General features: G+C 33.1%; 2 protein-coding genes across 3 annotated transcripts; both read left to right on the top strand.

The window, feature by feature from the left end:
* The first annotated feature begins 341 nt into the window (after window positions 1-341).
* On the top strand, window positions 342-3445 carry LOC123194665 (pentatricopeptide repeat-containing protein At5g25630-like). 2 transcript variants are annotated; one of them, XM_044607996.1, is made up of 4 exons: window positions 342-490; window positions 932-1113; window positions 1320-2231; window positions 2347-3445. In XM_044607996.1, the coding sequence occupies exons 2-4, from the start codon at window positions 1045-1047 to the stop codon at window positions 3235-3237; spliced, it is 1872 nt and encodes a 623-aa protein (XP_044463931.1). In that variant the 5' UTR covers window positions 342-490; window positions 932-1044; the 3' UTR covers window positions 3238-3445. The 2 variants fall into 2 exon arrangements, with proteins under 2 accessions (XP_044463931.1, XP_044463933.1); XM_044607998.1 differs by lacking the exon at window positions 342-490 and adding an exon at window positions 817-838.
* Window positions 3446-7527: 4082 nt separating this feature from the next.
* LOC123194664 (sulfite exporter TauE/SafE family protein 3-like) lies at window positions 7528-12286 on the top strand. Its single transcript, XM_044607995.1, has 12 exons — window positions 7528-8245; window positions 8492-8651; window positions 9341-9541; window positions 9620-9684; window positions 10058-10085; window positions 10193-10275; window positions 10344-10430; window positions 10530-10580; window positions 10705-10926; window positions 11390-11483; window positions 11621-11761; window positions 11864-12286. The coding sequence occupies exons 1-12, from the start codon at window positions 8030-8032 to the stop codon at window positions 11947-11949; spliced, it is 1434 nt and encodes a 477-aa protein (XP_044463930.1). The 5' UTR covers window positions 7528-8029; the 3' UTR covers window positions 11950-12286.
* The last annotated feature ends 770 nt before the right edge of the window (window positions 12287-13056 follow it).

The raw sequence follows: 13056 nt of genomic DNA, 5'->3' as shown, positions 1-13056 counted from the left end.
TAATCAAAAATAATAATTATTTATATATAGCTATTTTTAACAAATATCATATTAATAATTTATATATAATTTTATTAATCATAATAATAATAATTTATATTTAATAATTTTTATACAATTTTTTAATATTTTATTTTATTAATAAAAAATTACCCACATATGGTGAGTGTACGGACAGTTTCCGATGTCAACCCTCCAAGCCCGTGGCACGTTGCATGAAATTCTAAAAGATTTGGTTTCAAATGGTTTACGTCATAAATTAGGGGTGCTCGAGGAAAAATGAAAATAATAAACAGGGAGCAAAATTACCGCAATTTTCAGCCTTACTTTGCGGCTTTTCTTATCTGCTTTTCCTTGCCTTTCCTTTGCCAGCAATATTTGTGGATAATGTTTTTTTATCAATTGAATATCATGAGATTTCGTGCACTATGTGTCTGCACTATTTCTTCACATTTCTCCCTCTCTCGCTTGCAGCCACTGTGGCTAAGAGGTACAACGCTGTTTTAAACTAGTTTTATAATCCTTCTTCGGGCCTTCCGACTAATTTTTCATTTCCTAGTTCTTGTTTAGTGTTTCTTACAAGATCAGTAGTACCACTTGGTGCCCAGTAGGCTTATTTCTTATAGTATTTTGATGCTTGTTTCTTGAACTGAAACGAAGGATATTAACTATTATTCGAAGTTGGGAATCTTTATTCGTGGTCTGTTTAATGTTTAAGAGTTCTTGCTTGGTTCTTTTATTGATTTGTCTGGCAAATATTTTGGGATATGATTTCTTTGCTTCAGCGATTTGTGAAGCAATGCCATATCGAAATACCCAGAAGGGAGATTTTGACTAGGTTTTCATATTGTTCGATATTTTTAATTCACTTGGAAACCCTTTGGATTTGAGCTGATTTTGTAATTTGATTTATTAACTTTATTGAATATAGGTGCCTTTTCTCCAGGAGTGTGATGGCGCATAAAGTTTCAAGCTTTTGCCTCTGCTTGCACTCTGTTTAAAAACTAGATAATTCAAAACTTATAAGTTGAGAAGCAAGACCAAATGGGGGAATCTGCTGAAAGGAAGGCTCTTTCACGAACCAATAACAAATTTCAAACGCCATTAATTAAGGTGTGTATCAGATTTCAATCAGTTTGCTGTTTTAATCATCTGGGCTGAAGCTTTTTGCGGCTTTGTTTTTGTACTTTGATTAGCCTGTTTGAAATACAATTTGATTGTATTGTAGCTTGAGATACAATGTGTATATAACTTTTTTTTAATTTAATATTGACTTTAGATCAATACTTTTTTACCTTTTTCTTTTTATAACTTGACAGGATCATAATTCTGATAAGAAGAGTCAGCTGTATTCTAATTCAAAGTCTTCCGTTTCCCAGTGTCAATCTCACTGCATTTCCTGCTTGACAAAAGATAGTTGCCGAATTGTGCGCTCAAGGACAAAATTAATGAACATTCTAATAGAAAGAGGAAAGCCTCAGGAAGCTGAGTCCATTTTTGATAGTTTGATTGAAGGGGGACACAAACCATCTCTAATAACTTTCACTACCCTCTTGGCTGCCCTGACCATGCAGAAGCGTTTCAAGTCCATTCATTCGATTATATCCCAGGTGGAAGAGAATGGATTGAAACCAGATTCCATATTTTTTAATGCTGTGATCAATGCCTTCTCTGAATCTGGGAACATAGAGGAAGCCATGGAAACATTGTGGAAGATGAAGGAAAGTGGGCAGAAACCCACTACTAGCACTTATAACACATTAATCAAAGGGTATGGAATTGCTGGTAAGCCTGAAGAATCCCTGAAAGTGGTGGACCTAATGTCCAGAGAGGAACATGTGAAACCCAATCTCAGGACTTTTAATGTTCTTGTTAGAGCATGGTGTAAGAAGAAAAACATTGCAGAGGCATGGAATGTGGTGCATAAGATGGTAGCTTCTGGGATGCAACCTGATGCTGTTACTTATAACACCATAGCAACAGCTTATGTTCAGAATGGAGAAACAAATCGAGCTGATGAAATGATTGAAGAGATGCTGAACAATGCTGTGCAGCCCAATGAGCGGACTTGTGGCATCATTATTTGTGGATATTGTAAAGAAGTTAAACTAAAGGAAGCACTAATGTTCTTGTATAGGATGAAGCAACATGGAGTGCATCCTAATCTAGTTGTTTTTAACTCGCTAATCAAAGCATTTGTAGGTGTTATGGATCGAGATGGGGTAGATGAGGTGAGTTTTGGCATTTGAGTATAGCTTATGTCTGCTATCAAAAAGTATTCTATTTTGATGCTTGTCCACTTACCTTGGAATATTGTGTTTTGTTCATCCAAAATATAATTTGCAGGTTCTGGCATTGATGGAAGAATTTCAGGTAAAACCAGATGTCATAACATTTAGCACCATTATGAATGCATGGAGCACTGCTGGCTTCATGAAAAAGTGCAGGGAAATCTTTGATGACATGGTTAAGGCTGGCATAGAACCTGATGCACATGCGTACAGCATTCTTGCTAAAGGTTATGTGCGAGCACAAGAACCAGAGAAAGCTGAAGAGCTTCTGACAACAATGATTGAATCAGGATTTCGTCCAAATGTTGTAATTTTCACTACTGTCATCAGTGGATGGTGTAGCTCTGGCAGAATGGATTGTGCCATCAAGGGCTTTGACCAAATGTGTGAACATGGGGTTTCTCCAAATCTGAAGACATTCGAGACCCTAATGTGGGGATACTGTGAAGCCAAGCAACCATGGAAAGCTGAAGATATTCTCCAAATCATGAAAGCATATGAGGTCCAGCCTGAGAAATCGACCATCTTGCTTCTCGCAGAAGCTTGGCATTCCACTGGTTTGACAAAAGAGGCTAATAGAGTACTAAGCACAATAAAAAACAAGGAAAAGATTGACCCAATGTGTACAGAGGAAGAAATACCAGTTGAGAGCTTAGAGAACTTGTATCACAAACAGGCTACAACTGCCCCGTATCCTAATCTTTTGCAAATACCAAATTTAGTTACCACTGATCAAAAAGGATCTTCTTCACCTGTAAGAAAAGGCCGGATGGTTAAAGACTCTGATCTATCGTCGGAGTGCTCATGGCTTGCTACAACATCCATGTACCTTTCTCATACTTGCAAATCTGTGGCAAGGTTGCCAATTATTTGCCAAAGACAGTACCATGGGCAGCTTGGTATGTGTGGTCAGCTTGCACATTCATGTACAGCCTTCTTGAATTGATGGTAACACATTCTTTTCTTTTTTGTCAACTATATCCATGTTCTCCTCCTAAAGAAAAGAAAAAAAAACAAAAAATCGCAATTCAATGCTGTAGATAGTAGGAGACTTTCTCATTACATGAACTTCTATTTTCTTTTATGTGAATAAATGTGGTCTCCATCTATTTGCACATGATCAGTAATACAATTCATACTTGTTTTTTCATGTATGTTCTTTTTTGTGCCAGGGAAAAGCCAAATTTTCCTCTTGAAACTGTCTCTTGTGTTATCTGCTCTTTGTTAATTGCAAACATTAAAGATCCAGGTTTTTTGAACAAAGTAATTCAAATCTGACAGCAATCATCTTGTAGCAAGAACTGTCAACATACATAAATCACTTCTCTTAGGACCTAGGGTTTTAGGGGACACCATCCCAGTCCTAGGTGTGAAATAAATATATAAAAAGGGTAGTTAGAGTTGTAGAAAGGAGAGGAGAAAATTAAGATCCAAACTTCATGCATATCTTCAGAAAAATACTGACAGCCATACCAGTTACAAATTTAAAGGGAAAAAAAACACATACTGTTAGGATTAGATATTTTATTCAGATTAGGATTGGATCATTGGAATATTAGGATAATGTTAATGAGGAAAATTATATTAATTAGCAAAATAATATTAATTAATATAATATTATATGTTAATTAAGAGGATAATATTTGATTTATGTGAAATCTAATTGATTTGAATAATATTGGATGTAATAATATTTGGAATACAAAGGATAGAGTTTGGAATTAGATTAGATTATTTATTATTTGGTATATTGAACAACCTTGTTGCCAATATTATTTTCTTTCAATATAAATAAAATCTAAGCTATGTTCCTAACACACACAATGACAAATTTATGAACTGGGCTAAAGTCTGTGGTGGTATCACTAGTTTTTAAAGTGTAATTCTTTCCGTCTTGAAACAATATTTGCTCCAGCACCATTAAAAATGTAAGAAAGCCAAAATTCCAAGTTTCTTGCACATCTTCAACAAGCTTCCCTGGTTATCAAGGGACAATTAAATTGTCTTATCACTTAAAGATGGCATCCAAAGCCATTAGAACATCAAGCATTGTCTAACTGAAGAGCATATCGAAACACTTACCAAAGATGTTCAAGAAAAAGAGGTTGCTGGAAAGATGGTTCCCCAAAAAGACAATAAGAGGCTTTACTAAGATCATCATCTAACAAGCGAGTCCATTGCATATGGAACCAAATTCAAATTATAGACATCTCAATTCTCAATGGTTAGTATGACAAAGTTTAACTCATCCGAATTGAATCATAGATTTAATCAAAAGTGGTTGAGATCGGATGTTTCAATTAGTAATGAGAAAATTTATTTGAATTAGATTTTTTAAGACACACTTAATTACACTTAATGGAAAAATCCTACAACTACCGTACTAAATCATGTCTAGGAAGGATTTAAATTGCTACTCTTATGAAAAATGTTTTGAAATCTGCACATGTAGGGCCAAGTTGTGTCAAATCTACACTGAAAAGAATTTCCGAGCAAACATCTTTGTCACTTTGCTTAATATCTAACAAGGCTTCTTATTCCCACCCAAACTCTTATTTTCTAATTTTTAAAAACTTAAATGTTTATCTCTAAATTAATTTTTATTAAAAATTTTAACTAAAATTAAGAATAAAATTATTATTTATTAAAAAAATTAAAATTTTATTATATTTTCTTCTTCTAGATTTAAAAATCTAATAATTTATCTTTATCTAAAGTTTAAAAAATGACAATTTCCCTCCTAAAGTGTTTCTCTCTTTTTTTCGACGACGATCCACTGTCACGGTCATCCTCTCTCCTGTCTTATCTCTCCATTTCTGTATCTTTCCCTCTCCTCTTCGATCACCGATCGATAAAAATTGTTTGAAAATCTATACGATTTCTATTTGAAAATCTAGACAATTTTCATTTGGTCAACAATGTCCAGACGAATTGTTTGGATGCGTCATCATTCAAACGAAAAGCTTTTTGTTTAAACGAAGACAGGTCTAAATGAAAATTGTTTGAATTTTCAGATGATTTTTATTTATTAGTAGCCAAAGAAGAATGGGAGAAAGATTGAGAGGAAGAGATAAAGTATGAGAGAAGATAACCAACTGTTAGAAACGATGAATCATTATCAGAGAAAAGAGAAAAAAACTATAAAGAAAGTTGTGAAAATTTTAAATTAAAGAAGAAAAAATGATAAAATTTTAGTTTTTTTGATTTTTTATTAAATAATAATTTTTACTTTTAACTTTAATTAAAATTTTTAACAAAAAAATTTATTTTATAAATAAATATTAAAAATTTTAAAAGTGTCTGACTTTCTAGCCTTCTAGTAAGGCCAAAGGACTATTTCCCACCTAAGGTATGCGATTTCCCAAAATTTTTCTCTTTAACTTTAAAAATCTCAAATATTCATTCATAAATAGTTAAAATCAACAGTAATAGGGGTAAAATGGTTATTTTATTTATAATATTAAAAATAAACTAAAATATAATATTTTTTCCCCTCCTAAACCCTAAACCCTAAACTAAAAGTTTTTCCCAACCTAAGTTTTAAAAAATGATAATTTTTTTGTAGGGTTTCGTTTCTAGATCTCTGATACCATCTTTGATCGATTGGACGTCTAAATTGATAGAGAGAGATCATAAGAGGAAGAGAAAGCTTCGGAAGGGAGAAACCATTGGTAATGACATTGGAGATAGTGTCAGAAATTTAGAAACGAAACTTTAGAAAAAAAATTGTTATTTTCTAAAATTTAAATTGAAAAAATCTTTTAGTTTTTAAAGTCTAAAGAGGTAAAAAGGGATAAAATTTGAAGAGATTATGATTTTATTAATTTTAATTACTTATAAATAAATATTTAAAATTTTCATAATTAAAAAAAAAAATTTTGGGAAAGCAAGCAACCTTTAGGTGGGAAATAGTCCTTTGGCCTTCCAGTAATAATAAAGACAATTAGTGCGGAAAGAAACTGACAAATCATTTAGTCCACAAACCTTTCCTAAACAGAAGAAATAAAAAACTTCAGTGTAACAAGTGGGAGCGGTAGCTTGTATGATTAACAAAAGACAAGGGCATTCATGATTCACAAATCAAAAAGTAATCCTCACGTAATAAAATTTTCAAAAAGCCATTACATTATGACTGCATTGATGTGAAAATAATCGTGACTTGTGACTGGTTCTGTCTGTACGGAACCATTTAATCACTTATCAAACCAATTAATTATTTAAAATTATAGTAAATTGATAATATTGCCAAAGGCATGGTTGGCTGGCATGTCTATCTATCCAGCGATGCATCTAAATAAATAATGCTTGTATCTATCGCTACACTCTTTTTGAAAATTATCAATTGACCATTAAGCCCATTTTCTCTTCTGTCCCACAAGTCCGCCTCTGCCCACGTGACGTCATATTCCATTAAATTCATGCGGTCACGTGATAAAACGAGTCCCTGACTGATATGAACAATTAATTATGATATAGGTTCCGGAATTATACAAAAATCTCTTATTTTATCTTTTTATTTGTTATTTAATATTTCTAATAAAGGCTGGGCATCTTCCCACCCAAGGTTTAATGGAATAACAATTTTTACGTATTAAGTTTTAAAAAGCCAAATCTTCAACCTATGTTAATAAATTTTATTTAATTTTACCAGTAATGACTATTTTGTCATTTCATTAAAATTAAGAAATTACTATTAACACTTAATAAAATTATTAAATTATCTATATATTCTTATTAATTTAATATTTTATCACTTATATTAAAATTTTAAAGTTAAATTAATATTAAAATATCATATTTTATTTAGTTTCTAAGAATGTAACTATTAATTTTTATAGTATTTAAAAATTTCAAAAACTTTAAATATTTTTTAAAACTCTATGAAAAATTTTAATATTTCTGACATTATCAAAAATTACAAATCACTTCCTAACATTAGTCATTTTGAAAAGACAAATTAAAATAATTTAATCTAATATAAAATGAAATTCTTGTCCTTTGATTTAACTAAATTAAATAATGGAGGTCGATAATGGGTGGAAGTCTTTTATTTTTTTTAAACGTAGGGGGTGAAAAGTTATTTCACTAAACCTTGTGAGAAAATCTTTTGGCTTTTATTGTGACATATTATTCCTAAACTAACCTCAACAACATCCAAAATGTCAATTCAAGTACTGTTCTCATTGAAACACGTAAATTTGGTGATAAAATGGTGACTGATTTCTGTCACGCAGCATTAAAATCAATCGATCGTTTTCCAGACACCACTTTCAGTCTTCTTCTTTCTCATTCTTTATAAATTTATTTATCAACTTGGGCCAGTGCATGCTATTGATTCTGATTCATTTTCAGAGAAAAAAGGATAAAGGAGAAAAACTCTCGCTTTGCTGTTTCCATTCCCCACCGACCCTTTTCCAGCTTTCCTGTCTCATTTTTTTATCAGAGATAATATTCACCATCAAAAAGTTGATAACTTAAATTCGAATTTCTCTCTTTCTTTTCCACTCAAGTTCATCCACTTGGGTTTGCAAAATCAATCACACGTTCAAAGATTCAATATTTCTTCTTGTTTTTGTTCTTTTCCTGGTATTTTCGTTGAATCTATAAAAACAACCACGTGCCTTCATTTTTGGTGCCAGGATAAGAGTTTCTGTAGAATTTAACAGGTGGGATTTGTTTTTTGTATGTACTTTGTCCAGTGAGGGGCTGTTGAGAATTGGCGAAGAAATTTCGATCGAATGGCGGAATTTGGAGGGAAATGGCGGGTTTTCAGACCCATATTAGTGGTTTTCTTCAACTTCTTGTTAGCTTTTGTGTTTGCTAAAGCTGATAGAGGCTTAAAACTTGAAGATTTAGGATCCAATGAACCAGGAAAAAAAGAATCAAATTTTCTTCTCAAAACTGTTAATTTCTTATGGCAATCTGATCAATCTGGTTATCACCATGTTTGGCCGGTGAGTTGAATACTCTCCCAAACTTTCAACCTTTGGTAATTAGATTCTTCAAGCTATTATTTATTATTTAATAGATAATGAAAACTGACAGTCTCTATTGTCCTGTTTCAATTATTTTTAGTAAATGTTGGTGGGTCTGTTTTTATGTGCATTAACTTTTGGTTTATATAGTCTCTCTGAATGGATGTAAAATAAAAAAATTTCCAACTGAATAACTGAAATGAAGTTGAAATATGTTGTTTTCAGGAAATAAAATTTGGATGGCAAATTGTTCTGGGCACTATTATTGGATTCTTCGGAGCTGCTTTTGGAAGTGTGGGTGGAGTCGGTGGTGGTGGAATTTTTGTTCCCATGCTTACCCTGATTATTGGGTTTGATGCAAAATCAGCCACAGCTATTTCAAAATGTAAGAGACTGATGAATCATGAATCTTTGTTTTTAAAATTCAATTTAAAGAGAAGGTTAAAAGAGACTGGTTGTTCGGATGCTTGTTCATTTGTTTCTAAAATGGGGAAAAGTAGAAACAATAAATAATAAACTGCAAAGTTAAAGATTCTATTATTATTATTATTATTGTAGTGTGGGCTCAGATGGCCTCAAAAAGTTCAGATTGGCATGGAGTTAAACACTATTTTAAAGTTTAAGACGTTTTAAATATTTGAGCACACAGGATTATGCGATTCATGCAATTGAATATGTTTCCTTGACATGACGGCCACTCACTTTTTTTTTCCCCTAATCCTGCTTGATTAATCTTTTAATGACTTTAAATCTTAACTATGTTTAAGTTTAGATTTGAAAACTTTAATCATTGTGGTGATACACCTAGATTTCTCTTTTGATACTGTTGTTTCATGAATTTAGCTGTAAATATTTTTTGTGAGTTCTGTTTGTTATTTGTCAACGACTGAATTCAATAGGGCCAAAGTTCTTAGTGTGACAGATTAAAATGTGATGTGTGCGTAATTATTTATGTTAACAGAAATTCTGGGTTCTCCTTTTAGTGGAATCATCGACAGTAGTTACAAAGTAAAGACATTAAACCAAGTTGATTCTTCTGTAATTTAAAATCTCCTCCTTTTTTATGGGTTTCAGGCATGATTATGGGTGCGGCAGGCTCAACCGTTTACTATAACCTTAAGCTAAGGCATCCTACAATTGATATGCCCATCATTGACTATGATCTTGCTTTGCTGATTCAACCAATGCTCATGCTGGGAATCAGTATAGGTGTTGCATTCAATGTTATATTCGCTGACTGGATGGTCACGGTTCTACTCATTGTTCTCTTTTTAGGTAATGGTTAATAAAGCTGCAGCTCCCCCTGTTGGGAAGCTTACTTTAATAACTTATGTTGATTATGATGGTTTGTAGGTACATCAACCAAGGCATTCTTCAAGGGTGTCGAGACATGGAAAAAAGAAACCATTATGAAAGAGGTAATGTCATCTAGTTGTATAGATATTTTGCTTTGAGTACCAGTCAGTGCACACTCCTTGTATAAACGGAGGACCATCCCACTAAATTATAATTTGTAGTCTCTCCTGTCATATTTATAAGGAGCCTGATTTATTCCATGCTATTTAAAATTCCATAAGTTCAAGTTATCATTTTAGTTCAAAATATTTTAAGTGGTGAAAACTTTCAAACTTTAGAGTCCATTGTTAAGGATGGTTTTCTGCCTATCTTGTCTTCTAATTCACTGAAAATCAAGTATGAACATATAAAATCCATGGTCAAAGTTTGATTGTAATGAAGTTGTTGATGTCCCAAGAATTGATTTTAACCATTTGAACTTGGTTTCAATTTTAGGAGGCTGCGAAGCTTTTGGAATCTAATGGTACATATACTTGCTCTTATGTTAGTTATATCCAAAGACCATTGGATCATACTTGCTCATATGTTATCAACCTTGAATCATCCTACCTATTTTTCCTTTTCTGGCAGGTGCTGGTTCTGCCGAGATGCAGTATAAGCCTCTCCCCAGTGGTCCAAGCAGTGAAACTCAAAAGGATTCTCTGGACCGAGAAGTGAGTACTTTGGTCTGGTGTAGTGAGTTATAAAGAATTCATGAATCTAATGTATTTAGCAATTGCAGGTGACTATTTTGGAGAATGTCTATTGGAAGGAACTTGGACTTCTTGTATTTGTTTGGGTTGCATTCCTTGGACTACAAATCACCAAGGTTTTGTTTCTTCTGCTGTCTCTTACCATGATAGTACATATCCAAGTTTCTTGTTATGCAGTATTCAGGTTTAACCAAAATTAATGACTTTGGCTACAGAATTATACATCTACATGTTCCGTAGCATATTGGGTATTGAATTTAATGCAGGTACATTTTATTTCATTATTGGACTTCTTACCTTTTTATCTTTATGTTTTTCTCTGCTTTGGCCACTGTGATTGAGACATGATACCTGAGCACAGCCGAATTTGACCACGAGTCTGTTTTGCAGATCCCAGTTTCTTTTGGGGTATCTCTGTATGAGGCTGTTAGCTTGTACAAAGGAAATAGAGTAATAGCTTCAAAGGGAGATGATGGAAAATGTTTACAAGTGCACCAGCTTGCTACCTATTGTGCCTTCGGAGTATTGGCTGGCATTGTTGGTGGGCTGCTTGGACTAGGAGGAGGATTTATCATGGGTCCACTGTTTTTGGAGCTGGGAGTTCCTCCTCAGGTGGGTAATGTTAATGATGATCTTAATCATTGTACCTCTTGAACTATACCTGATTAACTTTTGTGTTGGAAGGCAAAGCTCATATTCATTAATATTAGCTTCTGCAAGTAAGTGATTTTTTGCTTCCTTTATTGTTCCCAACTCCAATTCTTGTCAAAAATTTGGGCACTAATGACTAGACAGAATTATCAGGTTAAGATTGGAGCATTAATTTGGTAATATATTCTTTTTCAATATGTGGCGATGCACGTAATGTTTTATTTTTTTTTTTGTAAGTGATGCACATAATGTTTGTTACATAACAACCTCAAAGATTTAAAACCCACTGTTGGTGGAGATGTGCTTTACTAGAACTAGGACAAAGTAGAGGCAAAGATGGCTGTCTTTACATGAAAGTTATGTTCTCTGAGATAAAGCATTGCTAATATTTTAAGTTTTGATCTTCTTGATCACTTCTATGCAGGTCTCAAGTGCCACTGCTACCTTTGCTATGACCTTCTCCTCATCCATGTCAGTTGTAGAATATTACCTTCTGAAACGTTTTCCTGTTCCTTACGGTATGCAACCCGCTGGCATCCAAATATTTGTTTGCGATTCATACTTTTGTAATTTCTTAACATTAGAAAAACATCTTTCCAAAGAAAAACTCAATGTAAATTGCATTGCAATGGATCTTTTTTTCTTTTTTTGGCAGCTCTCTACTTTGTTGCTGTGGCTACTGTTGCTGCATTTATTGGGCAGCATGTCGTGAGAAAACTGATTATTTTATTAGGAAGGGCGTCGCTTATCATCTTCATTTTAGCCTTTACAATATTTGTTAGTGCAATATCTCTAGGTTGGTGCTGATTTCTCTGTTGCTTGGCTTTATAACATCAGTTTCATTTAGATATCATATTACTTTTCAAATTCTGAAACTGATGCTTTCTTCTGTCGATAGGTGGAATTGGTATATCAAACATGATCAAGATGATTGAAGCACATGACTACATGGGATTCGAGAACCTCTGCAAGTATGATGCTTAGATTGTAGTTTGTTTGTGTGTGTGTTTTTTATTTTTTCTGGGTTAATTCATTTATCTGAAATTCTTAGGTGCTGTAATCATTCTCCTAAGGCTGAATTTTTATCTCTGTTGGTGTGACAATAGGATGATTACTACTTAAAAAAACTTTATTATTGGCAAGTTCAAAATATGCTGGTTGTGAGTTAGTGTTCTCAGTATACAATGCCAGTAATGGTCACAAATTTTATTTTATTTTATTTTATTTTTTGGGTTTTTGATTCTAGGCACCCTTATAGATTGAAGGTTTTGATATGGTTGAATTGTAATAAAGGATTGAGCTATTGCTGTCTTCATTGTAATGGTTGCCTTTTCTTAGTATAAAGGGGTTTTTTATTTAATAAAATTATATCTATTCAGTTATAAATTATAAATTATAAATAAAATAATATTTAATTTTAATATTAAAAACTATCTATATTCAAAATTAATTAGGTATATCATTATACATTTATTTATCTTATTTGTGAATGGAAAATCTCTTCCCTTAGATTCCTTGAAGTCAAAAGATAAACATAAAGAGCTTATCGAGAAGCTTTGGAAGTCACAGTCCTCTGCAATGCCTTGGACAGAGACTCCAACTTTCTTTTTTTGGGTTAACGGGTAACTTGGTCAGATTCAGACTGTCTTTTTAAGATTGAAGTGAAAACAGTGAATCCTCATGTATCCGCAGCAACTGAACCAGGTCCAGGGGATTCCAACTTTATTGCCATTCAGCCCTTTATGATTTTTTTTTCTGATGGGAATAACTTTTGAAGCATGGTTTCGGTTCCAAGTTCCATCATCATAAATATAAAAGAGAAACGTTCTTTGTATAGAAAGTTTGAACGGTTCAATCCATTGCAGAGAGGCCAAGTGGGCAAGAACTGGTAATGTATCATGTGGCTATAAATGTTTCTGCTTTTCTGGAATCATTATTGCCACTTATCAGTTCTCCCGTGATTGCTGAATCGAAATTGACACAACAATGGGCTTTAATTATTTGGTTTCAAGAATTAAATTGGTGATATTGGCTTCAGTCACTTTTCTTTTTTAATGAAAATTGATTGGCCGGGTGGGCCAACCATTCGGC

This window comes from Mangifera indica, chromosome 13 (assembly GCF_011075055.1).
Source record: "Mangifera indica cultivar Alphonso chromosome 13, CATAS_Mindica_2.1, whole genome shotgun sequence".
Classification (NCBI taxonomy): domain Eukaryota; kingdom Viridiplantae; phylum Streptophyta; class Magnoliopsida; order Sapindales; family Anacardiaceae; genus Mangifera; species Mangifera indica.
This window is presented reverse-complemented; position numbering and strand designations above follow the sequence as displayed.

Coding starts and splice junctions, on each gene's coding strand:
- LOC123194665 (XM_044607996.1), top strand. CDS start 1,045: ATGGGGGAATCTGCTGAAAGGAAGGCTCTTTCACGAACCAATAACAAA. Junction 1,114..1,319: donor TTCAAACGCCATTAATTAAG/GTGTGTATCAGA, acceptor ATAACTTGACAG/GATCATAATTCTGATAAGAA. Junction 2,232..2,346: donor ATCGAGATGGGGTAGATGAG/GTGAGTTTTGGC, acceptor TATAATTTGCAG/GTTCTGGCATTGATGGAAGA.
- LOC123194664 (XM_044607995.1), top strand. CDS start 8,030: ATGGCGGAATTTGGAGGGAAATGGCGGGTTTTCAGACCCATATTAGTG. Junction 10,086..10,192: donor GAAGCTTTTGGAATCTAATG/GTACATATACTT, acceptor CTTTTCTGGCAG/GTGCTGGTTCTGCCGAGATG. Junction 11,484..11,620: donor ACGTTTTCCTGTTCCTTACG/GTATGCAACCCG, acceptor TTTTTTTGGCAG/CTCTCTACTTTGTTGCTGTG.